This window comes from Pleurodeles waltl, chromosome 3_1 (genome assembly GCF_031143425.1).
Source record: "Pleurodeles waltl isolate 20211129_DDA chromosome 3_1, aPleWal1.hap1.20221129, whole genome shotgun sequence".
NCBI classification, from domain to species: domain Eukaryota; kingdom Metazoa; phylum Chordata; class Amphibia; order Caudata; family Salamandridae; genus Pleurodeles; species Pleurodeles waltl.
The window spans coordinates 274734955-274762403 of record NC_090440.1 but is presented as its reverse complement, the minus strand read 5'-3'; the positions used below and the strand labels follow the sequence as shown (position 1 = coordinate 274762403).

Sequence of the window (27449 nt, the reverse complement as noted above, 5' to 3'; positions counted from 1 at the left end):
GAAAGACTCTGCAGATTTCAAATTTACTTATTTATGTATCACTCTTCAGCAAGCTGCATTTGGCACAACAGCAAAAAATACCAAACAGTCACTGAACAAACGCTAAACGATTGTACAAAATATAGCAGACACAAAAAGCAGGAGTGAGGCATGTTCATTATTAAAAGTTAAATGTCTGCATACAGGACCAAATAAACAGAAAGATGGGACTTTGGAAGGGAGCAAGTAGGGATATATTAGTCCCCTCTCTGTGTTCATTGGGTTAACAGTTTTAGGAGAATGCACAAAATTACCAATGGTAGATTCTGTGGCCAATGGTTTATACCCTCCTAGAAACTGTTGCAGTAAAAACAGACAAGTGAGGAATGAGATGGAATCATAGTATTACTCAATAGTTAGAACTTTGTATTAGTTCTCTAATGCCCAAAACAGGCTTCCTTTCTTGAAGACAGTGAGTGCCCATTCATCTGAATTCTACTCTGTGATAGAAATTCTAGAGTTATTTTAGGATGCCTACCATGAGGCAGCCTTGTTCCACCTGCACTCCGAGCTAGAACTAAGTTCTACTTAGTGGGTCTCAAAGGGTTATTGCTTTATTGATTTTAGAACGTTGGTAATAATAATCTTACAGAAGTCAGCTACCAGATCACTGATCTCCATGTGCTCATATTAGAAAAGCTGTGCTTTGTTTTGCCAATTCTAGGAAGTTTAGAGTAGATAGCATAAACACAGGTGTGGCTGCCTTTAGTGTTTTTAATGCCAAAGTTCTACCGGCAAAGGACCAGCCTTTTTCTGTTTTAGCCTTGAGGAGCAAGGAAATGGAAATGTGAAACAATCAGCTTATGGTTGAACCTGCAAGCTAGTGCTTCGGAAAAAGTCAAAGGATGTTTGACTCCTTTGTTTCTGGATGACCTCAACAAGTCCTCGTTTGTTATCCCTTTGGAGGCATGATTTAGAGTACAAGGCTGCAAAGTTTCTCCTCTACAATGTCTGGTTGAATGGCTGCCAATCAATCATTTTGAACTTCAACATCTATTTGCAAATGTTTGGGACTAATCAACAGCTAAACACAGAACCCGACCCTGACGGTAGCTGTGGATATTGAGTCACAGTTCATAACTTTCTAGTTAGTCCACCACTTGCTAGTCTCAAACAGAGAAAAGACAAAACCTTTGCATAAGAAATTCCATCAATTCCTTTGAACTTCTTCCTTTTGAAACTCTTTGTTGTGATGTCTACTATGATTTGAGGGCTTCTGAATAGGTACACACACTATATGCTTTTACAAACAGGATTAGGAACCTACTGCAGTGCAACCCCTATTAACTAGAACCTCTGCCAATTAAGGAAAGAATTACTGTATTATGACCATCCACCTACTGGTTTACGTATTTGGTTATACCTGTACTAGTGTAATGAAGCATGGGAAGTGTATAACATTATTCTTCATGCTCATTTTCTCTATACAATGTTTGGAAGGCACAGCTGTTTAATTTTTGGAAGCATCATAGATTGTGGTATTAGGACACCCAAATGGGAATTAAAGCACCACAAGTGGAAATATGGTTTTAAGAGGGTAATGTTATTACGCTTACAAGTGGCTGGAGACCAGTGTCTGGAGAGAAAACAGTAGTAAAAATCAGATGCACTTCTGAGGAATGTGCCTGCTTTCCTGCTTCCCAAAGCTTTCCTCACACACAGGTAATTCCGGAAGAAGGTTTGAAATACGCTGGACACTCTACCCTTTAGCTTTGTTTGGATCTTATAGTTGGTTCAAAGCTGTTAGAAGTCTTGTTACCTAAAGAGTAATCAATGCCATTTAAATTTTCAAAATGGTGAGGCAGAAGATATTCACGAAAACAAACGTTTCTGCATGTGAGCCCTCTTAGAGATGGTGGTCTGGAAGCTCAACCTCAGCACCAATCAAATCTGTGACTACTTTAACCCATAATCCATCAGATGGATTTCTTACAATGGTCAACTTTCTTTTTCCTTCTATCCAACTCTGTGGGCTCCTGCAAGTGCATCCATGACAGTCAGAAATCTTGATTGCATTTTTGTCCAATAAAGCTATTTTAGCAGTCAGATCAGTCATGAAGATGTGCATACTGCACCTTTGCTTCTCTATAGATAAACTCTTACCACACCATTATGCACAGACTGTCACTGATAAAGGCTTTCACTGTTGCACCTGAACATTCATCTTTTAGTTCTGGGTCTCTGCAGGAATAATCAAAAAGCCTGTATGGCCAATAATGAATGGTCAAGCAAATCCTGTACCTGAGAGCACAGGACCACATACAACCAGGCCTCAAATGCTTTAAATACTGATGCATCATGCATCCAATTTAAAGCTCACAAAGCAGTATGGAATATTGCCCCATTTAATCCTCTGTAAAGTTCAAATAGTACAAGGCAATCATGTTCCTGGGAATCAATCAGGCTAACTTACTCGTTTTTTACATATCTATGGAACAAACGTTTTGGGACACGAGTCAAGAGGAGGGGTCAGTAATTGCTGAACAGGGCAAAATTATATGAAACGTGTCTGCCGACTTAAAACAACATTGCAGCAACAATCCTTTCCCACAGCTAAATGTGTCTTCTTTCACCCCAAATTTCAATGCATGCCCATTTTATAGGGACCACTAACGTGAAACCAATGTGTGCTAAAGAAAAAAATTAAGTTGACTGCATAAGTACAATTAAAAAAAAAGATACATACATTTATGCATAACTATAACTCTTTGCTGCAACATAACTGCACATAAACAACATTTAGCTAGAGTTCAGTGACAAAACTGCTTGTGTGCTAAACCATTAAAACAGGGCTTTTGCGAAACAATGGACCATGCAAGTAAAGTACTCCTCAGAATGAGTCGTCATTTATGCCTTAGCATTTTTTTCATCTCAAAGCATCTTAGCAACTAGGCATGTTCCCATATTTATGGCAAGCAGGTACCTTGTAAATTATTAAAAACAAATATCTTACCTGACAGGAATAGCTTTAGGCACTGCAGTAACATTATTTGGTTGATATTTAGGTTTATTTTCAGCTTGCAAAGAAAATGTATCTGTTCCACTATCATATTCCTTCCCCGCACTGTTTACATTAAATACATTGTTCACTTTTGAAACAGACTGTGGAGAATTTTGTGGCTTTGTGGGCAAATCTGGCTTTAGCTGTGTATCATTTGGCAGAAGTCTGTGGTTGAATTTGGGACTTTCGAATTTACGCTCAAATGGCTTGGCAGAACTTGTATAAGGTTTAGGTGTAAACCGATTGTATGAAGGAGTGACAGTTTTCAGAGGTTGATCAGTACCATTAGATGGACCTTTGTCAGGGAAGCTTTTCTGAGGATAGTAGGTAGATTGCACTGTCTCCTCTCGATTTGCAGGTCTAAAAAGTGATGGTTTTGTTTGTGGTGGTGGTGGGTCAGGTTTCAACACTGTTGAGTTCTGTAGGTCCACAGAGATAGAATTAACTGTAACACAGAAAAGTGTCTTTTAATGAAGGTAAAACACCAATGAATGATAAACATTAGATTTTATTAACAGAACTCAAATAGATTGCACGTACAGTAGTACGCATATGCCATTATAGATATACGCATATTAACACAATATGCAGTTTGCTAATGAGCAAAACATCAGTATGACAAAAATTATAGTAAAAACCAGGAGTATTACAAAGAGTTACCAAAACAGTTTGCATAATTCAGACAACAAATTGTCACTAGCTACATTTTCAACTCTAGGTGAGCAATATGCTTACGTAGTCATAGCCTAATAAATAATAATCTATTAGGATAAGACCACAATGTCCCACAGGCGGTTAATTGTGTTGAATTGGAGACGTGGGGACTCTACTATTATGACATACATGTTTGTTTTCAAAAAGAACGACTGGAATCATACCTACCTGTAAGAATTGTTAACCACCTTCTCTCACATCACTTGATTTCAAATTCCAAATCAAAATGTATTTATTCCACTTTTTAGCACTGCAACTTGAGACAGATTGCCGGAAATAGACTATTGATTTTCAAATGATGATATTTATACCGAAAAATAGAGGCCATAAGGAAGCTTAGAAATACTGTTGGGAGTTCCAGTAACTACAGGGAGTGCAGAATTATTAGGCAAGTTGTATTTTTGAGGATTAATTTTATTATTGAACAACAACCATGTTCTCAATGAACCCAAAAAACTCATTAATATGAAAGCTGAATATTTTTGGAAGTAGTTTTTAGTTTGTTTTTAGTTTTAGCTATGTTAGGGGGATATCTGTGTGTGCAGGTGACTATTACTGTGCATAATTATTAGGCAACTCAACAAAAAAAAATATATACCCATTTCAATTATTTATTATTACCAGTGAAACCAATAGAACATCTCAACATTCACAAATATACATTTCTGACATTCAAAAACAAAACAAAAACAAATCAGTGACCAATATAGCCACCTTTCTTTGCAAGGACACTCAAAAGCCTGCCATCCATGGATTCTGTCAGTGTTTTGATCTGTTCACCATCAACATTGCGTGCAGCAGCAACCACAGCCTCCCAGACACTGTTCAGAGAGGTGTACTGTTTTCCCTCCTCGTAAATCTCACATTTGATGATGGACCACAGGTTCTCAATGGGGTTCAGATCAGGTGAACAAGGAGGCCATGTCATTAGATTTCCTTCTTTTATACCCTTTCTTGCCAGCCACGCTGTGGAGTACTTGGACGCGTGTGATGGAGCATTGTCCTGCATGAAAATCATGTTTTTCTTGAAGGATGCAGACTTCTTCCTGTACCACTGCTTGAAGAAGGTGTCTTCCAGGAACTGGCAGTAGGACTGGGAGTTGAGCTTGACTCCATCCTCAACCCGAAAAGGCCCCACAAGCTCATCTTTGATGATACCAGCCCAAACCAGTACTCCACCTCCACCTTGCTGGCGCCTGAGTCGGACTGGAGCTCTCTGCCCTTTACCAATCCAGCCACGGGCCCATCCATCTGGCCCATCAAGACTCACTCTCATTTCATCAGTCCATAAAACCTTAGAAAAATCAGTCTTGAGATATTTCTTGGCCCAGTCTTGACGTTTCAGCTTGTGTGTCTTGTTCAGTGGTGGTCGTCTTTCAGCCTTTCTTACCTTGGCCATGTCTCTGAGTATTGCACACCTTGTGCTTTTGGGCACTCCAGTGATGTTGCAGCTCTGAAATATGGCCAAACTGGTGGCAAGTGGCATCGTGGCAGCTGCACGCTTGACTTTTCTCAGTTCATGGGCAGTTATTTTGCGCCTTGGTTTTTCCACACGCTTCTTGCGACCCTGTTGACTATTTTGAATGAAACGCTTGATTGTTCGATGATCACGCTTCAGAAGCTTTGCAATTTTAAGAGTGCTGCATCCCTCTGCAAGATATCTCACTATTTTTGACTTTTCTGAGCCTGTCAAGTCCTTCTTTTGACCCATTTTGCCAAAGGAAAGGAAGTTGCCTAATAATTATGCACACCTGATATAGGGTGTTGATGTCATTAGACCACACCCCTTCTCATTACAGAGATGCACATCACCTAATATGCTTAATTGGTAGTAGGCTTTCGAGCCTATAGAGCTTGGAGTAAGACAACATGCATAAAGAGGATGATGTGGTCAAAATACTCATTTGCCTAATAATTCTGCACTCCCTGTAGTCTTATGTACGTGAGGACGGCAAAAACCCTAAGTACTAGCAGTGATCAGTCTTGAACCTTTCAAGATCTGAATCAATAAATAGATAAAAGCAGCAATACATCTCAGAATGCAACTTACAAGATGGAGATCCATATGGCAATACAGGATTACTCATGTTGTCCCACTTTGAAGTCAATTTCCTAAACCAGTGAAGCCTTTACTAAATTGTAACAAGAAAAATTGCCTTTGCTTTGCAGCTACCTTTCTGAGAAGAATTGTAAGGTTAATGTTAATTAAGTTTATTTAGCTAATTAGAACACACTACACAAATGCTACCTACAGTTGTCTTGAAGATCAAACATTCTTAATCCTGTCAAAAGAGACTTTAGGGCTTGAAGTCCTTCACGATGATGGTGTTCGGCTAGCAAGGGCATGAATGGGAGTACCACTTCTGTCTAACAAACATATTTGTAGCATAGGTATTGAAAGTTGACAAACACTTTATAGCAAAGAGATAGCAAAGACGATTTAGTGACTACTGCAAAAATGCAATGTAAAAGACACCATTTCTGGTGGCATTTGGGTAGATCAGTGGATACCTTCGTGGATTTCTCCATCATTCTTCCAATCCACAGAAAAACATCCTTCTCCAACTTGCATTTCATACATTTATTTTAATGACACATTGAAGAAAATGGCACATTGCTGGGTCATCATGCAGGTCTTACGTTACAAAACGTTGCCCATATTTTAACAAATGGCATGGAGAAACAAATGCTCACCTCTGGAGAGTGAGGTTTATGCACTTAAGTGTCAAATGCGCATAAGGAGTCCTGTCATCCAGCTAAATATTAGTATTATCCACCAGCCAGCTCAGAAAAGGTGTTATGGCATCTTTCATAGGCAAACTGTGTCAGATCAGCCCATATAGACACCAGTCTATTTACAAAGAGTACAGCAACTGTGTATGAAACTTTGAAGTTAAGAGTTACCCAGACATTGAAAGCAAGAGCAGCCGCTCTGCAACCAACAATGGCAGCACATTTATGGTAATAGTAAAGAGATAAAGATGGGCACTTGAGGGATATCCTGCCTTTTAGTCTTTCTCAAGCTTTCATCACCTAGCTCAAAGGCTGAAATGAGATGGGAGGTTATCTATCTCATGAGAGGAGGGAAACTGAGGTGTACCCATACTTTGCCAAATAGCAACAATCAAAGGGACCCGAACAGACAGTAGTCTCAATTCTAAATTCTTACAGGTGCTTCATAGGTAGAGGCTCTCGAGGCACAAAAATACCACTCTAAAGGATCCATGCCTTGGAGTGCCCAAGAAAGGAAAGTGGAGCAGCCCACAAAGCATTGGGTTGCAATATCTGTCCTACTAAAGCATCCACATCTCATTGACCCAAAACAAAATAATGGACCGCTGATAAATGTGGCAATATTGTGATCATTCTGAGAAAAATTTATGTGAATGAAGCTCTTAGACAACTTGAAATAAAGAATGCCATTCCCTTATCTCTAGGGATAAATATTAACAGATCATTGTTCAGTTTTGGGCAAAACTAGAAGACTGGAAGGAAAGGTTATTAGGGTCAGAGGAACAAGAGTATAGGAGGAAAGACTTTCCCAATTTGCTTGTCCTTTATCTCCTCCCCAAGGTTCACACAAACAAAAGTAATCCACCAGGCAGGCCCATTGTGTCCTCCAGAGGCAGTACCTTTGAAATGCACCTCGAGATACAGATTTCTTTTTAAGAGACTTCGTATATGCTTTACCCTCATACAACTCGGACACAAAATATTCCATCCAGAGGATAGAGGGACTGAAAGGGAAGAAGAGTTTATTCTTTTGACCATGGATGTCTGTTTCCTCCATACAAGCATACAACATACTCATGGGCTCCAAGCATGCAGACAGTATCTCAGAGTAAGAACTGTCATTTACAACATACAAAAATTATCATGGAAATGATCCTCTCCAATAGAATGTTTATGTTCGATGGAGATATCTATGTCAACTCAGGGGTACACAATGGGCACTTGTATTTCCCCCAGCTAAGCCAATTTGTTTATGGGCAGGTGGGAAGAGCAGATATCCTTCACGAATGACACCACCTACTATATGGAAAATGCCATTTTATCGCTGCGGGATACTGACAACCTAGTTATCATACTGAACAGGACAAGTGAGCTTGCCATGGATTTTGTTGACAAGCTGAGAACCGATTCCATCAATTTAGACTGCACATGCAACCATCACCAGCATTACATTTTTGGATGTAGTAGTAGAAGTCAAAATGGGCAAACTCATGAATAAATTGTTTTGGAAGCCTACAGCAGGTAACTGCTTATTACAAGCACTCAGCAGCCACCTAGAAACACTTAAGTGGGGCATACCTTACGGGGAGCTGCTGAGGGCAAAAAGAAACTGCAGCTCCATGGTGGAGGATCCATGTTCCTAGATATACAAATTTATTTTTCCTTCGGTAACTCAAAAACTACTGAACGGAATTACACCAAAAAACAAAAAGGGATCTTTCTGGAACAAGAGCTACCTTTCTGGCAAATTAGGTCAAATTCAGTTGAGTGGTTCAGGCTGTAGTTGTGTTCAAAATCCCTATGGGGAAAATGCAATTTGCTCCACCCAACTCTTTTTTTGACCCCAGCTTGATGAATCACCTCAAAACTTAACACAGCAGCTGAACTGCTGTTGTATTAGTTTTGAAAATTTCACAGGGATTCGTCTAACGGTGCTAAAGTTACTGGAAAAACAAAAAACGCTTTTCTTATGAAAAACGGGTTGCATGGTCAAGACTGCATACTATAAATTGGTCTGCATTTATGGAACTGCAACACAATAGCTACGTGCAGGGCCAAATTTACGTATTTAATAGTTTGCAAGGCACCAAACATCAGCTAGGCTATATGTGATTTTTTTAATATAAATTCAATAACCAACTTGACGTATGGCAAGTTACAATATACAGTCGTACAGGGAGTGCAGAATTATTAGGCAAGTTGTATTTTTGAGGATTAATTTTATTATTGAACAACAACCATGTTCTCAATGAACCCAAAAAACTCATTAATATCAAAGCTGAATATTTTTGGAAGTAGTTTTTAGTTTGTTTTTAGTTTTAGCTATGTTAGGGGGATATCTGTGTGTGCAGGTGACTATCACTGTGCATAATTATTAGGCAACTTAACAAAAAAAAATATATACCCATTTCAATTATTTATTATTACCAGTGAAACCAATATAACATCTCAACATTCACAAATATACATTTCTGACATTCAAAAACAAAACAAAAACAAATCAGTGAACAATATAGCCACCTTTCTTTGCAAGGACACTCAAAAGCCTGCCATCCATGAATTCTGTCAGTGTTTTGATCTGTTCACCATCAACATTGCGTGCAGCAGCAACCACAGCCTCCCAGACACTGCTCAGAGAGGTGTACTGTTTTCCCTCCTTGTAAATCTCACATTTGATGATGGACCACAGGTTCTCAATGGGGTTCAGATCAGGTGAACAAGGAGGCCATGTCATTAGATTTCCTTCTTTTATACCCTTTCTTGCCAGATACGCTGTGGAGTACTTGGAGCGCGTGATGGAGCATTGTCCTGCATGAAAATCATGTTTTTCTTGAAGGATGCAGACTTCTTCCTGTACCACTGCTTGAAGAAGGTGTCTTCCAGGAACTGGCAGTAGGACTGGGAGTTGAGCTTGACTCCATCCTCAACCCGAAAAGGCCCCACAAGCTCATCTTTGATGATACCAGCCCAAACCAGTACTCCACCTCCACCTTGCTGGCGCCTGAGTCGGACTGGAGCTCTCTGCCCTTTACCAATCCAGCCACGGGCCCATCCATCTGGCCCATCAAGACTCACTCTCATTTCATCAGTCCATAAAACCTTAGAAAAATCCGTCTTGAGATATTTCTTGGCCCAGTCTTGACGTTTCAGCTTGTGTGTCTTGTTCAGTGGTGGTCGTCTTTCAGCCTTTCTTACCTTGGCCATGTCTCTGAGTATTGCACACCTTGTGCTTTTGGGCACTCCAGTGATGTTGCAGCTCTGAAATATGGCCAAACTGGTGGCAAGTGGCATCGTGGCAGCTGCACGCTTAAATTTTCTCAGTTCATGGGCAGTTATTTTGCGCCTTGGTTTTTCCACACGCTTCTTGCGACCCTGTTGACTATTTTGAATGAAACGCTTGATTGTTCGATGATCACGCTTCAGAAGCTTTGCAATTTTAAGAGTGCGGCATCCCTCTGCAAGATATCTCACTATTTTTGACTTTTCTGAGCCTGTCAAGTCCTTATTTTGACCCATTTTGCCAAAGGAAAGGAAGTTGCCTAATAATTATGCACACCTGATATAGGGTGTTGATGTCATTAGACCACACCCCTTCTCATTACAGAGATGCACATCACCTAATATGCTTAATTGGTAGTAGGCTTTCGAGCCTATACAGCTTGGAGTAAGACAACATGCATAAAGAGGATGATGTGGTCAAAATACTCATTTGCCTAATAATTCTGCACTCCCTGTATAGTTTGCCCAGATCACCTAAACACAGAATGATTCAGACTCAAGGCGGCAATGGAAACCTGAAATTGCATGTAACAGCACCAATGTCAGCCAATTTTGTTTCAAGACATACAAATGGAAGACGGTGCACTATACAATCGTCAATAACATAGCAATTGTTTTCATATGCAATTTACCAACGTTATGCAATCGTATAGTTATGGACTCGTGATTATGCCATTACATTAAGAGATTAAACAAATGAATGTAAAAATTATACAAGGTGTATGTTAGACAAGATAATATGTGCCTTTGTAAAATGATACACGTTACATACATCACAATCTTTCATAATGTCCTAAACACGGACACAGAAAATAGAGAGGTCTTAGCTTGAAATGGGAAAAATAAAGTCTTATTTCAAAGCTTGACGTTTCTTCAGAAATTACACAATACTTTAATGCGCCAAAAAAAGTAAGTATTTAACAACTCAAATTATAAGAGACATTTTGAAATGCCAAAAAACAACCAAAGGAATATAAACATTTTGATTTCAACATTTACCTTCCAGAATGGACTGCTTTTTCTGGGCAGGTAGGGATACTGTGTTATTTACAATGATCTGAGAAGACTGATTATACTGTGATGGGGGAGGAGTAACATGAGAAACCTGTTCATAGCGCTTTTCGGGAATCGATCTATCCAAAGGCTCAGCATCAGTAACCGCTCCCCTGTAGCAAAAGTAAGAAAAGAAAATGATATCAGGAAATGTCGCTTTGTCTAGAAACTAAGGTTTCAATATTGACTAGTATATTTTCATCTTTGGTTTGAGAGAAAGTAAGAATTACATTCTAAGTAGAAAATTAGCAGTCTAGCAAAAAAAAAAAAAATGTTACGTTTAGGGTCACTTCATAACTTCTAGTTTGTATGTACTTGCTTATTCCAAACCTGTAGGTACCCTGCTGCCAAGTAGCAGGGCCAGAAACTGTTTCATGGCTATCAATACGGAGCACTTTGTTGTCAGTAGTGTGTATGCTTGCATATGTATATAAAGCCACATCCCTTCCCTTGGCGCATTTCCATTTGATTTGCTGAATCCGATTAGTGACAGGTAGGCAGAAGGGAGTGAGTTGGTAACAGGCGGTGTAGGAAGTTGGCTCTGAATGCACTATTTCAAAGTAAGGAATAGTATGCACAGAGTCCAAGGGTTCCCCTTAGAGGTAAGATAGTGGCAAAAAGAGATAATACTAATGCTCTATTTTGTGGTAGTGTGGTCGAGCAGTAGGCTTATCAAAGGAGTAGTGTTAAGCATTTGTTGTACAAGTTGCTCCTTTGAAACAAAGTTGCAGTCTTGGATGAACAGAGCCGCTGTCCTCGGGAGTTTCTTGGTCCTTCTAGAGCAGGGCAGTCCTCTGAGGATTCAGAGGTCGCTGGTCCCTGGGGAGAGCGTCGCTGGAGCAGTGTCTTTAGAAGTGGGGAGACAGGCCGGTAGAGCTGGGGCCAAAGCAGTTGGTGTCTCCGTCTTCTCTGCAGGGTTTTTCAGCTCAGCAGTCCTCTTCTTCTTAGGTTGCAGGAATCAGATTTCCTAGGTTCTGGGGAGCCCCTAAATACTGAATTTAGGGGTGTGTTTAGGTCTGGGGGGTTAGTAGCTAATGGCTACTAGCCCTGAGGGTGGCTACACCCTCTTTGTGCCTCCTCCCTGAGGGGAGGGGGGCACATCCCTAATCCTATTGGGGGAATCCTCCATCTGCAAGATGGAGGATTTCTAAAAGTCAGAGTCACCTCAGCTCAGGACACCTTAGGGGCTGTCCTGACTGGCCAGTGACGACTCCTTGTTTTTCTCATTATCTCTCCTGGACTTGCCGCCAAAAGTGGGGGCTGTGTCCAGGGGGCGGGCATCTCCACTAGCTGGAGTGCCCTGGGGCATTGTAACACGAAGCCTGAGCCTTTGAGGCTCACCGCTAGGTGTTACAGTTCCTGCAGGGGGGAGGTGTGAAGCATCTCCACCCAGAGCAGGCTTTTGTTTCTGTCCCCAGAGAGCACAAAGGCCCTCACCACATGGGGTCAGAAACTCGTCTCTCAGCAGCAGGCTCGCACAGACCAGTCAGTCCTGCACTGAACAATTGTGTAAAATACAGGGGGCATCCCTAAGATGCTCTCTGTGTGCATTTATTAATAAATCCAACACTGACATCAGTGTGGGTTTATTATTCTGAGACGTTTGATACTAAACTTCCCAGTATTCAGTGTAGCCATTATGGAGCTGTGGAGTTCGTTTTTGACAGACTCCCAGACCATATACTCTTATGGCTACCCTGCACTTACAATGTCTAAGGGTTTGCTTAGACACTGTAGGGGCATAGTGCTCATGCACCTATGCCCTCACCTGTGGTATAGTGCACCCCGCCTTAGGGCTGTAAGGCCTGCTAGAGGGGTGGCTTACCTATGCCACAGGCAGTGTGAGGTTGGCATGCCACTTTGAGGGGAGTGCCATGTCGACTTAGTCATTTTATCCCCACTAGCACACACAAGCTGGCAAGCAGTGTGTCTGTGCTGAGTGAGGGGTCCCCAGGGTGGCATAAGATATGCTGCAGCCCTTAGAGACCTTCCCTGTGTGCCAATTGTGGAAACAATGGTACATTTTAGGTGATAGAACACTGGGGCTGGGGCCTGGTTAGCAGGGTCCTAGCACATTTCTCAGTCAAGTCAGCATCAGTATCAGGCAAAAAGTGGGGGGTAACTGCAACATGGAGCCATTTCTTTACAGGAGGCCACCTACTGACTAGGATTTACCATAAGAGTATTAATCCTTCTCCTAAATCCTGTCTTTTTACCATCTCCAGACTGTCTTTATCACACAGCATGAGAACAAATTAAAATGGAGGATGATAGAGGTGGCTTGGAACAGCTTAAGCAAATGAAATATTAGTCATATTCTGTACCAATTTTTCTTGTGTATACTCTATCTATCTGAACATTCTTCACCTGTTGAAAATCCCCAGGCAGCAGACTAGAAACTTTCAAAGCCTGTCCAAGCCAGTGGGGGCGCGTGACTGCATTTTGGCACTAGAAGTGACTCCTTGATGATGCCACTGGAGACATAAAGACCCCACCCCTGTGCATCTAAATCAGTTTCATATCCACGTTTTATTTGTCCTTAGAGGCAAAAAAGAGGAACTACTTCAATTAAGGTAGCACAGCCTTCTAATTGAATCCTTATTACTGTGCCCTAATACCAACTGTCAGAACAGGAAGGAAGTTGGGATTAGAGAGGAATATGCATGTAGACAAAGTATCTACCAGAAAATGTTACTTAACTTGTAAGCATCTATTTGTAAGGGGTAGTGCTGTATATTTACATGCTTTGCATACTCCTGCAACCTAACGGTTGCCAGCGCCAAGACCAACCTACAAGAGGGTATGAAGGACGTCGCAGATTGGATGAGGCTCAGCCTCCTAAAGCTGAACTCTGAAAAAACGGAAGTCCTCATCCTCGGCAACACCCCGTCCGCCTGGGACAACTCCTGGTGGCCCACGGCCCTCGGCACCGCACGGACCCCCACAGACCACGCCCGCAACCTCGGCTTCATCTTGGACCCTCTTCTCACCATGACTAAGCAAGTCAACGCTGTGTCCTCCGCCTGCTTCCTCACCCTCCGCATGCTCCGTAAGATCTTCCGCTGGATCCCCGCCGACACCAGAAAAAACGTGACCCACGCCCTCGTCACGAGCCGCCTGGACTATGGCAACACCCTCTACGCCGGGACCACAGCCAAACTCCAAAATCGCCTGCAACGCATTCAAAACGCCTCGGCCCGCATCATCCTAGACGTACCCCGCAGCAGCCACATCTCCGCACACCTGAGACACCTGCATTGGCTCCCAGTCAGCAAAAGGATCACCTTCCGACTTCTCACCCACGCACACAAAGCCCTCCACGACAAGGGACCGGAATACCTCAACAGACGCCTCAGCTTCTACGTCCCCACCCGCCACCTGCACTCCTCTGGCCTCGCACTTGCTGCTGTCCCTCGCATCCGCCGCTCCACGGCGGGTGGGAGATCTTTCTCCTTCCTGGCGGCCAAGACCTGGAACTCCCTCCCCACCAGCCTTAGGACCACCCAGGACCACTCCGCTTTCCGGAGACTCCTAAAGACCTGGCTGTTCGAGCAGCGTTAACCCCCCCATTTTTCCCCTAGCGCCTTGAGACCCGCACGGGTGAGTAGCGCGCTTTATAAATGATAATGATTTGATTTGATTTGACTTGTACTTTTGCATGCTATTATTCTTCGAAGTCTTTTGAGTCACAAGATGTACTGTAACTCCTCCGCTAGTGGAGAATGTGCATGGACACCAACACCATGTTAGATAGTCCTTTGCACAGCAGGTGAAAATACGTATTGAGTGTCAGGTGAGCATAGCAAGGTGCTCTAAGTGCACTGTTAACCAGTGAATAATGGGAGAGGTCTACAATCAACAGAGGCCTTCGGGGGAGGACGGTGGGCACATGTGAATCTGAAACACTACACACTATTAAAAAATGTTTGCAGGATATGCAACATTTTCTGTTTGTAGCACAAGTTGCTGTTTAAAACAAAAAAAACACACAAAAAACAGTACTCTGTTAAAGCAGCAGCTAGCATGTCACTGAAGAACATGTCTGAAACAAAGTCCTTAAGACTGTCTGGCCAACCAAGGCCTGTTGGCGGGCCAGGATGTCCACAAAAAGGTTCCCTACCGCCACTTAGTGCTTGACAAACTTATGCAGAGTGGATCAGGTGGCTGCTGTGCAGAGGTCAGCTAGCAGTAAGTTACCTAATAAAGCAGTGGTTTCCCCTTTCTTACAGGTGAAATGCACTCTGGGAGGAGCAGGTACAACTGTCTTATCAGTAGTGGTAGGTTTGGATTTACTTAGTTATCCAGCTTGCTAAACTAACCTTAGACATGGGATGGCCGTTGTGAGTCTTTGCAAAGGCAACAAAGAACTGGTCAGACTTATGATAGGGCTTTGGTGCTCTTGATGTAGTACAGAGAGCTCTGTTGATGTCTGGTGTTTGTGAAGCTCCTTCCACCACTCCTATTGAGAAGCAAAAATAACTCTGGAAGCTCTATAGTTTGGTGGAAGGGTGAAACCACCTTGGGGAGAAATTTAGGGTTGGTTCTGAAAACATTTAAATCTTTTGATCCTGAAATGAGGGTTCTTGTAAATAGAGTGATTATAATTTGCTAATACATCTGAAGGAAGTAATGGCCACATGGAAAGCTACCTCCCAGAAAATTAACTGGAAGGGCCTAATATGTAAAGGTTCAATGAGGTGGACCAATGAATCTTGTGAGGTCTGTTAAGGTTCCACACAAGGGTAGGAGGTATTCTGTGAGCTGGAATCCTGAATATGGATGATTGTTCACTGTTTTGCATATGGGCCACCACAGCAATTAAGTGCAGACATATTGATGTACAAGAATGGACTGGCTTTTGCAGTTGTCATAGATGGCAGGGGTCTAGGTGTTTGGAGATGCAGTAGTAATTAAATCTTTTCCACTTTGCAGCACAGTAGCCATGTGTGGTGAACCTATGTGATGTCTGTAGAATAGTCATACGTTTTTTGGGATCGGTTTCAACAGCCCAATTCTAAGATCACAAGTGCCAGCACAGTAGGCTGAGCTGCCTGGGATTCAAATGTCTTATCTGACCTGGCTCTATGTGAGAAAACCCACCCTGAGCAGTTATATCTTCTGGGAGTTGATGGACATCTACAGGAACATGCAGTACCAGGTGGGAGCCACCGGGATGATGTCAGTGATGTTTCTCTTGTCTTCCTCACTATGTACAGGAGGAGGAGGATAGGCAGAAAATCATACGCAAAGGTCTCTGACCATTTCATCCATAGTGCATTGCCCATAGGTGTAGGAATTTAGAGGCACAGGTTGGGCAGTCTGCATTTTCAGGGTGCAATAAAGGTCTATTTGCAAGAGCCCCAGTGCTGGAAGAACCTTTGTGGAGATAGCCAGCGGAGTTTCAGCTCATGGACTTGTTGATGTGTCCTGGTGAGCAGGTCTACATATTTCTTGTCCAACCCCAGAAAATGGGTTGGGGTTGTATGTTGTAGCATATCTCCCAAAGTCAAATCCCCTGAACTAGTGGTGAGGGGTGGGGAGAATGGATACTGCCCCATTTCTGAAGGTAAAACATGGCAGTGGTGCAGTCTGTCTTGATGAGAACTAACTTCAATCAAACTACCTGGAAGAAAGCTTTGAGTGCTAGTTGTATGGCTAGCAGTTTTAGGTTATTCATGTGACACCCCTTGTACTGAGGAGGCCACATCTGCTGCACAGTTATGTTGTTGAGTTGTGCCCCCAAACTTGTGAGAGGGATGCATGTTGTGATGGTCACCCGAGGGAAGAGGCCTCTGAAAGGCCTGCCCCCACAACAAACTGCTGCTGTCCGACCAATGCGGTGAGTGCTTGCCTTTATCAACACTAGATGTTCCCAGTGACCCACTTACTGAGATCATGCCCCCGAGAGGCCCTCTTGTGGCAGGTGCATATGGAGCTTGGCATGAGTAACAAGGGAGATGCATTATACCATCATCCCCAAAAGGCGTATTACAGTTCTGACTGAGATAAAAAACTAGGCTAAAAAGAGGCAGCAGCTGCTGGAATGTCATCACTCCTTGTTGATTGTGGGAAGCTTTCCCCATTATTGCAGGAGTCATGGTAAGGCCGGAGGTGAGGCTTGGTGGTATTTATGGTGGATCCCAACCTGCGAAGCAGGGAGATAGCTGCCCAAGAATGAGTGAGATATTGCTGCCTGCTGCCGCTCTTGATCGCCCAATTGGCAAGGCAGGGGAACACACGGGAGTCCACTTGTTGAAGGTAAGCAGCCACCACCAGTAGGTACTTTGTGGACACCCTTGGAGCAGTGGTGACCCCAGAATGAACTATTCTGAATTGGTAGTGAAGTCCACTTATCACACAATGAACATACTAGTGATGGGCAGGATAGAGGAGTGTGTGAAAGTAGGCATCTAGAGGTAGATTGATATCATGTAATTGCTTTGTTGGAGCAGAGGGAGGACATCCTGTAGGGTAGTGATAAGGTAATGTTCCAATAGGATGTATTTGTTGAAAGGCCGAAGATAGGCCTGAGAGTGTATTGCTGTCGTTGGTAGAACTGTGGCTGATAGGGTGAAGTCGGTTAGGCTTCTGCCCTTGGTTGTTTTTTCCAAAAGGAGCACCTATCTGTTAATGTTTGCAGGGCACTCAGGGACTTTGAAATCTCCATGTCCTTTTTAGGTCAAGCCTAGGCAGCACATGCGTTGTCTCATGCTGTATCTACTCCATGGGCTTTAATCACACCCATCGCTTTTCATAGGTTCCTTCGTGTGTCTTTCTAAATTCCTTTCTCTTCATTAGTGAAACATTGCTATTTGTCCTACCTTTGGGTGCATTTTTTATTTTCAGGTCGACTACCCCTGTTACACGTACCTCAACTCTTTTGTTTATTTATTGTTTAGTGGCACAATCTTTTTTTGTTTTGTTCACCCGATCCTGTAATCTTCATAAAGGGAGTTCAACCACTACTGTAGTATGCCACGGTTTCCTTTCCGTATTTTGTTTTGATTCTCCGGAGTTCACACCATTGCCATAGTATGCCCTTGTTTCCTTTCCTATTTTGTTTCAATACTGTTTGATTTTATTTGTTACGATCAGGGACAGCCAAAGCTGAGACTCGAACCCGGTTTCCCAGTCCCAAAGTTGGCATCTATGTAGCCAAGTGTGTCGTTAGAATATACTAAACTGTAGCTGTCGTTCACTATTGCTTGGTCATTGTCACTTTAATACTCTCAAAATAACTGATAAAATGGGGCTACTCTGTTCTGCCTGTATGTGACTTGGACGGGCACACCTGTAAAGGCAGAGCACTACATTGTAGATTGTGCATTGGTTTATGTATAGAATAACCTGAGACAACTGCTCGTTAGAGACTTCCTGAAGCACACTGCATGACCCAATATGAAGTAATTATATAGCTCTTCAATCAGCTCCCAGGATAATGTATTGCATGGCTAAACACTTATAACGTGCATACCCCCATGTGTAGTAATTGTATAGCTCTTAAATTCCTTGCAGCACAGCACCCAGGATAAAGTGCTGCATGGTTAAACACTCATAAGACTCTAAAGGCAAGACCAATGCTTGTTGTCTTCTCAAGCATCTCGTAAACCTGAGGGCCAAGTAGATGCAGCCAGTCGAACAGGAGGTTGAGAAGACACTGATGGAATTCAGGTTCAAATCCAGTGATGCAGAGCAATTAGTGTCACCTGAGAAGGATACTAGCATTAAACCCTCTGCAGGCTGTGACTGCTTCGAACGCACTGTAAATGTTAGCGTTCAAGACAGTTTTGCCCTCAGACACTGTTTCCTTCCCCTTCCTGGGAGGTGCTTCACAAGTTCTTACAAATTCTCTTATTTGGACCCATCATATTTAGAGAGGAGCCCAACAGAACAAGCTATGCACCAGCAGGTGGTTTTCCCTACTGCTATCCTTTTTTCCACAGAATTAATGTTCTTGCTTTCTTCCTCGGGTAATGGGATATCATCTGTAGCTTGGGCAGAGGTTGTATTACAGTCAGTAAAGACCACCAAGGAGTCCAGGGAACCTGCCTTCTGACGTAGATTAGGTTACTAGTTGAGGAATTATCTTTTTTCTTGACCATAGGCATCACTAACCCATCCTTGACTGGCCTCCCAAAGTTGTCTGGGACAGTGCTAGTTGGCAAGGGACCTTTAAAGAAGATTCTTTCTTGAAGGCAAGCTTTCTTTTAAGAGGCAGTATCTCTGATGACTTGGGTTGATGGGGTAAATGAAAAAACATTTCTCTCTGACACTCAGCTCCTCCTGGAGTCGCTGACAGACAGGCAGCTCAGATTCTTCAGGCTTGGCTGTTAACGGAGCATTCACAATTGACTGCAGGTTTTGGTTCAAACTTGGGGTGTGAGCCCGGAGGCTTGACGCGCTTACAGTGGGTGAGGCTCAAAGACATTGTGGGTCCATGCCCTTGCGAAGACCCTTGATCAACCCCAAAGACTTCCCTCTGTGCTCACTAGAACTCGCAGGTGGAAGGGGCAGTCTTATGTTCATGCTCAGGGCTCAATGCCAGACTCCTTTTGTGTGAACTTGGCTTGGTTGCTTGAGTCTCAGAGCTGGGTGATTTACTTATCACCCTCGGTGTGGTCTTCGTACAAGGGCTGCTGGTCTTCCGTGCCGGCTCAAGTCAGCTTGATGTCGTCGTCCTCCTTGTGGTTTGAGGCACTCAATGAAACCATCGCTAGGCTGGGTGATGCCTAGGCTGCTGGGGTTTCAGAGGAGCTGCCTCCTTACCACCTTCAGTGCCAAAGAGATCGTCTTCACCAAAGATATCTGGGGTCTCAGAGAATGAATGCTGGGTCATCTTGCGATGTGCCCAGTGACTTTTGCTTCAGTACCTTAGTGTCTTCTTGGAGCACACTGGTATTAAAATGAGACAGTGTGGGCACGAAAAGCATGCTGAGAACACAACAAACTAAGCCCTCACAGTGTAAGTCCCAATCCGACTGTGGAAAAAAACTATCTAACATGTAATTGGTACCCATGTGCATTCCCTACTAAGGAAAGAGTCACAACACATCTCATGACTTAAAAATAGTTCTGCAGAATAAAACCAAGCCCAAAACTAGTTGACAGGAGTATACAAAGCCTGAGTATCTATAGCCAGGCATGCTATGAACAGATAGTTACTGGATGCAATTACCATGTTCTTCTAGTGCTACCTACAGATTTCACACCTGTTGAATAGATTCCAAAGCAGTATTGGTCATATGAGGAAATGCTGGAGAACTGAGCGTGCAAAAGCGGCCACCCTGTAACCTCCAAATCCAGAACGTAATGCTTAGCAGAGATATTAAAAGAAGCCCATGTCGTTGCCAAGCAGATTTCAGCCACAGGAACACTTTGTCAAACCGTACATGGGAAACTTTGCCGAGATGGAACTGTCCCAAATCATGATGCATAAGTTATCCATCAGGACATGGTCCTCTTCTGAATTGCCTTGCTCTTTTAACCCCCCATGTACACCACAAAGAGCTGGTCTTCTGACCTGATCTCTTTGATAAGGTTAATGTAATAACAGATTACTCTTCTGGGGTCTAGCCAGTGTATTCGCTCTTTCTCGGGATAGGGTGGATGTTAAAGAGTGGAGAAGGGAACACTTCCTTTAAAAGGAAATTGACTTTGGTACGTAGGACAAACCTGTCCAGAAAGAAGTTTATGTAAGGCAGGCAAATACTCGGCACCTCAATGACATGATTTGTCATAGTAATAGCAACAAGACAAATAGTTTTCAAACAACTGTCTTAACTGATGACTATTTTGAGGTTTGAATAAAAAAATAAAAAAAAGGTCAAGACCAGAATCAACTCCCACTGTGACATGACAAAAAGAGTGGGCAGAAACAGGTGAGTCCTTTCAGCACAATGCTCTCTCTGCCAGTGCCCACTGCAGAGTCCTGCTAGTTCAGTGAGTGTCCAAACTTGAGAACTTCCAACAATCGAGCCTTGTTATGTTCTTGGCACCAAGTGACAAACCTATTCCATCTCCTGGAACAGACAATTTTGGTAGAACTACAATAGGCAGAAAAAGTAACATCAACCCCCTTTGTAGGCAATTTGCTAGTGCTCAAGTGTCCCCCAGGAGAAACAAAAAAAACTCTGCCTCAATTGGAAAGTGTTCCCAAATCTCCTTCAACGGATACTGGAGGGCACCTAACTGTGGACAACTGGCATAACAGTGAGTGGCAAACAGATTCACATAGGAGGTGTGCCATAGTTCTTAAACACTTTCAGATAGAGAAGCCACACGATTGGCAAGATGATGCTGAATGTTGCTGCTGGCCCTGGTGCTCAAAGACCTTCCCAGCAGGCAGGCGTCTAGCAAATCACGTTGGTATGCCTGCGCTCAAAGCCTCAACACTCCCTAAAGGAGAAGCTTAGACCCCACTCACCCCACTTGCTAACGTACCACGTTGCTGTTGTACTGTCTATCAAGATCTGGACCAATTGATTGCAAAGTAAAGGGAAGAAAGTCTAGAGCGTCAGACTAATTGCCCTCCGCACAAGCAGACAAATAGGCCTCTGATCGCCAGTTACTCTAGAACAGCACCCCGCCTATGGGTGGATTCATCTGTCTATACTGAAACTACAGCTTGCGAAGGGTAGAAGGATGTCGGGGGACCTCCATTGACCTTCAGATCAGGTTTGCCCCAGTGTTCCAGAAGATGACAACAGTGTCAGCACCACTGCAGGCAGAGGCACCACTAGGGAGCCCTTGTGTGCTAGCTTGCAAACATGACCAGGGAGATGCAGGAAGCTAGCAGACCCAAGCAGACGTAGAACCATCAGGACTGGAATCAGACATCAATCACAGGACATAAGAATCATAATCCATTCCTCTGTTTAGGAGAGAAAGCTTGAAGTGATGTTGTAACCAGAACTGTTCCTATGAACAGGAAGGCTCTAGGTGAGACTTGGACATGTTGAAGGAAAAGACCAAGATGAACAATAGGGATGCTGCTGCCTACATCCCACATAGAGAACCGGCTTTGAACCGTCAGTGGTCTAGGCACGAAAACACAAAGATCCCCAGACCCTGCCATCACCTTTATAATCTAAAGGTGTTGATGTAAATCCAAATGGTAGGACTATAAACTGGTAGTGAATGGACCCTAATGTCACACAAAGAAATTGTCCTAGTTGCGTTCTCCCACACAAAACTGATAAACACAAAATGACAACTAGACTCGGAAGGACAGGGACAAAAGGAAGAGATCACTATTAAAGACTAGCCCAAACATCCAAAACGTTTTGGAATAGATAACTCACCACTGATAGTGGCATGCTTCATCATCAGCGCCTATCCACATCCTGGTAGGATAATACCACATAGGCGGATTCAACCAAATTTTAGAGTTCTTAAATAAAGTATCTTACTGGATAGAAGCACAGATTCAAAATAAGAGAAGAGAAAACTGTTTAAAATACCTACTGGTATTCCCAGAGAAGTCCCTCTTTATTTAGGGCACAGGGGGTATGGATGAAAACAGGAATCCAGGTTTCTTAAGGAAATTAGTGTCCCAAAAAAACTATTTTGAGCCAACATGTTTTGGTCCTCGCATAGAGCCCATTCGGGTCTAGTGCCTTCATCAGGGCTGTCAAACTGTCCCTGCCTGTCTACGCATATGCTCCATGCATAATAGAGCAGCCTATTGCTCTCACCTGAACTAGATGTGACTTCACGTTCGGAAATACCCTAATGATGGGTGGTTGAGGAATCATGTATGTCTGACAGTGGTGCCGTACTGAAGTCAAACATTCGTCAAGATCCAGTCACTGCTGCTAATCAGTAGGGAGAACCGCTACAGACTGCCGAAAAACACAATTTTGGTTGAGTCCACCCTGGTGGCACTATCCTCCCAGTGTGCGGATAAGCACTGATGATGATGCATGACACTATCAATGGGTAAGGAGTATATTCCAATTCTTTTTTGGATTTTTAGGGTAGACTTTAATAGTGGTCTCTTCCATTTTGTCCCCTTTGCCCCTAGCCTAGTTGCCATTTTGTGTTTATCAGTGAATGGACCCTGCCACCAAAAAAATATACTTCCTCTGCAACTGCTGGATTGACACATGGAAATATATATTCTGCAAGTCGAGTGACACAATCCGATCTCCTGTATTTAGTGCTGAAAGAACCTGGGCCTTGAAGAGCATCTTAACCCATTCCTTGTTGAAGCAAAGGTTGAAGTGTCTGAAGTCCAGGATCAGACAAAGACTGCCAGCCTTCTTGGAAACCAGGAAACACAGAATAGCAACCCTGACCAATTAACTACCCTTCCATCTACTCCACTGCTGCATTCTGCAGCAGGATGACTACTTCCTGCTGCAGGATATGACTGTAGGGACTGCTGCAAAAGTTTGGGGCCTGTTGGAAATGCAGGGCATCCCCTTTCCTCATTCTGAAGGACCCACTGGTTGGATGTTACAGCCTTCCAAGCTTGTAGAAAAGGAGGCTTTCTGTCTTCCCATGAGCTGCAGATGCTCCTGTATGAACTCAAAACAGCATTCCAGCAGGTGTAGGGGAAGATGACGAGGACAGGGAATGCAGGGTCTGACAGCCCACCTTTGCCACCTATTGTCACAGGAGCTAGTTTTGTTGTTGAATCTGCAAGGGCTGATGCTAGTGAAAACTGAACCTACTGGAAAATCCATTACATTTGCAAAACTAACATAATTGTTTGCTAAAAACTGAAGACCCAAAGATCGGGCTGTTAGTCTGCCTCTTTATAACGCTCAAGTATGGCATCTGCCTCGTCACCATAATGCCTTGCTCTACCAAAAGGCATGTCCATTAAGGCTGACTGAATATCACCAGAGAAGCCAATCGAGAGAAAATATGCATGCATCTATAAAGCCAAAGCAAAGCCAATAGCCCTGCCAATAAAATCAACATCAAGCACAGGTCTAATGACCTGCCAAGAATGTACCGTGACCATCCCAAGCCACCTCGGGTATGGTGGTCAGGCAAGCTGGTGGCTACCAATTGCTATATATCCCCATTAAGCGTGGGATTATCTTCTCATCTGGCAAGGCTGCCAGTTTAAAAGTCCTTCTTACCCAGTGCCTCTAGTTTCTTTGACTATCTGGGACACTACAAGCAAATATCCAGAACTCTACTAAGTGCACATCTAAGCTTTCTGGAGAAGGATGAACAAACCGAAAAACTGGATCTGCTGGTGCAGACCTATACAGAGCAGTAAGGGCTCAGAGGTGCTGAATATGGGCTGAAGCACCTCTCCCAAGATGCTAGCCTTAGTTTAGATGCTAGGTAAGCTCAAATACATTAGTTGCTTTCCTTAGCACTGCAAGAAATTATGGAATTCCAGGGGGAAGCGGCCCTGAGAGGCACTCTATTTCTACCTCTGAGGCGGTATCTAGCCCACTTCAAAGCCAAGTACTCCACTATATCAGATGACTGAGGTGGTAGAAGTTGAAGTTCTACCATGATGCCATCAGCAATGCATAGTCCACCAGTATCTTTGCTGACCTAATTTTCCCTATTTCTTTGTTCTCAATTATTTGTTGGATTTCTCAACTAGCCCTTCAGTACTGCTTTGTATACAGGTACAGGCTGTTCTTTAGGAAGCTTCAGAGTTGGTATCAAGGTCAGAATAGACTGCCCTGGAGTTGTCGTTGGCATCGAAGGCATGGTAGCCAGTGAATTAATCGGCATCAGGAAGCCCCCAAGTGCTATTCTGAGAAAAACATAGGACCAACAGGGCTGAAGGAAGACCAGTTAGCAGTATCCTGAATAAAGCCCCAAACAGTCCCATGTAGACATGAGGCACACCAGAGGGTCCAGCATTGAGAAAACTGGAAAAAGCTCCCACTGAAGAGAACTCAAGAAAAGCCTGAGTTGGCGCTGGTGGAGGCTGCTTTAGCCCTGAATCAGGATCTGGGCCTGGCGAAGGTGCAGGTGGATTCACTGGTAGAGGCTCGCCAGGAGGAGTGTTCTCTACCAACTCTGGTTCTGAGGACAACTCCAAGGAAGGTGGAGAGCATTAAGGGGACTTACCTCTCAAAAGGGAGAGAGCTTTTGTTGATGAATCCCCATGTCTTTTTTTAGTTTCCCTCCATTTTCTTTTAAAGACTGGAAGGAGGGCGATGATCAAGATTAAGTTCTGGATATAGAGAGTGAAAGGCACAGAGTCTGATTCTCATCGGGCCTAACAGTTTGACTTTGAGCTTCTTGGTGGCCTGAGATTAACACTGCAAGAAAGGTTGCAGGACCCTAAAGGCATGCCCCGTGTTTAAGCAACTCAAGAAACTGCGTGCAGGTCAGTAATCACCTTTGCATGTCACATTTACAACAGGGTTTGCACTCAGAATATTTAGGGGGTGTATCTAAACACTATGCAGTTCAAATTTGTGAAAAAAAACGTAGTTGATGATGATACACTAGGGTGGGTGGTATATGGCTTCATTGAAAACACCAAGACGTTGCTTCCACCACCTTGATAGAGTTCAGAGCCCTCTAATGGCATGTGAGAGTTATGAAAGTGTACATATCCAGTATGGTGCTTGGGATATTTAACAGGTGAAGAATCTGCAGGTAGAAGTATCCATTAGAAATGTAATTTGTAATCCCTTTCCCCAAAAAGTGCATTGCCTTGGAAGAAGTATCCAGCCGCAGTGCTTAAAAAATGCAAATGGGTGGCTTGGAGAGATGGTATGAATACCTCCAATAGTATCATGCCTGGAGAAAGTCAATGCACAGACATTTGACTTAAGGGATTTTGATTAGAAGGCCTGGCTAAGGGGATATTCAGAAGGAATTCAATCAGGCAATGGTGGTGTTTGAATCTGATCTTCCTATTTACAATCCACTGTACATGATAGAAATCTGGTCAATATAACATTTGAGTCTATTACAGACATCAACGTTGCTTAACACCTCTTTAACGAAGGAAGAGGCAGATTAAATGAAAAAAAAGACAAAATCTAATTTAGCTTAAATTCGGTCAACTAATTCAGTGCAAAGAAGGGATTTGTACTGAGTAGGACCTTGATCTAGAGCTAAAAGTTGTAAAATTCACACACTTTGTCTGATGTAATGACCATCCAGAACAGTTTTTCATCAACCTAACTTTATAATACATGAAGCAGTGCATCAGGTAGGAAAAAACAAAACTAATGTTCAACAAAAATGGGCCATTTCATTTCTGTTATGGGTGAAACTTGATCCCCTGGTTCCATATATGGAATCCCTGAGGGCTGCTATGTACCAATTTCACACCCAACTCCCCGGGGCATGCAGATAATTACATGCCATCTACCAAGCAGGCCATGGAAAAAATGTATTGGCCGGAGCTGATTATGAAAAGGCTATCTTCATGGAGAACAGGCAATCAAGCTGATTGTAGGCAGTGATGTAATCCAGCCCAAATCCACGGACAGGACGTTATGCCTCAAGGAGAAGGTAAAAGTTGCTAAGAACCATTTATGGTGGGCAACACATTAAGATCACTAAAATAGCCTCGGTTTCATCTTTTCAAATACCCGCTGAAACAAAGTCAAGAACGTGGAGGCACAGAAACTTCCCCAATAAGATTAATGTGAGAATGTCCAATTGGGATTTGGGGTTTTATGCCCATTTTATTACAGGTGCATCTCAAAACATCTATCTAGTTAAGTTCTTTCTTATACGGTTGTGTAGCCATTCTAGCTATAGCTTTATACATGTTAGTTTCGCAAACTAGGCCTGGCGCTGTGCACTTTAACCTGGATATGTTTTATTCTAGCTTTGTTTTATTATTTTAGCAAGAGCCACATTTGCGGTCTTGTTTTATTTTCTCTATCTAGCTGTTCTTCGCCTAGGTCAGCACTGCGTTTTTAAACAAGACTTTTTTTTTTTTTTACTCTGTGCTTTTCTCAAGGCTGCAGTAAGATAGGTTGCCGGAAAAAGTGGTACGCTTTGTCTCCAATGTTCACAAAAATATACACACTCTTACGTAGGTATCATTTCTTGGAACATCAGCTGTTTTATTATAAAAACACTACTTTGACCTATGTACGTTAGAGGGAGATTCCAGCCAGATGATCACGACTCTAAGCTGATTGCTTCGCTGCAGCTGCTTATGTAGACTACAGGCCTCTTACTCAAGTATGAGGGATGATGTATTCCCAGAGGAACCCGAAGGGCCGAATTAGAGCTTAGAATGCTGTCCTCTAACATAGTCTAGGTAGGAACTATTCTAAAGAACCATAGTGTCAATATGGAGCGTTATTTTTATGTTCTCTCCTTGTCACAATTTTATTCCTGACATGCTTCATTGTCCTAGTTATTGCAATACATGCTTTATTGTCTAAGATGCAGTTGCTTCAATAAAACTTTATTGAACTATACTCTGATTGTCCTTGCATATATGAGACTAATATAACTGAGAGAAACAGATAAGATCTGAGTGACCACGATTTCCCTGAGGAGTCATTTGTGTCATACGCTTGGTTGCCCAATCATCCCTGCTCTCGGGTGGAGATGAGGCACTGCTAGTTAGCCGGAACAAAACCCGGATTAAAATGACAGGTGTCATGTGGTGTGGGTTTAACAGTCCCCCGCAATACAAATGATTCTGCCACCCGAATCCAGTAGTCTC

General features: G+C 43.1%; 1 protein-coding gene across 8 annotated transcripts in view; it reads right to left on the bottom strand.

Moving 5' to 3' along the window:
- The window catches only part of TJP1 (tight junction protein 1), a 478449-nt gene that overhangs the window by 58135 nt on the left and 392865 nt on the right, over positions 1-27449 (bottom strand). For all 8 annotated transcript variants that reach the window (XM_069222373.1, XM_069222377.1, XM_069222378.1 and 5 more), the window contains 2 exons: positions 10766-10932; positions 2993-3485 (listed from right to left, as the gene is read on the bottom strand). In XM_069222373.1, the coding sequence (XP_069078474.1) occupies positions 2993-3485; positions 10766-10932 (660 nt within the window). The remainder of the gene's footprint in view (positions 1-2992; positions 3486-10765; positions 10933-27449) is intronic.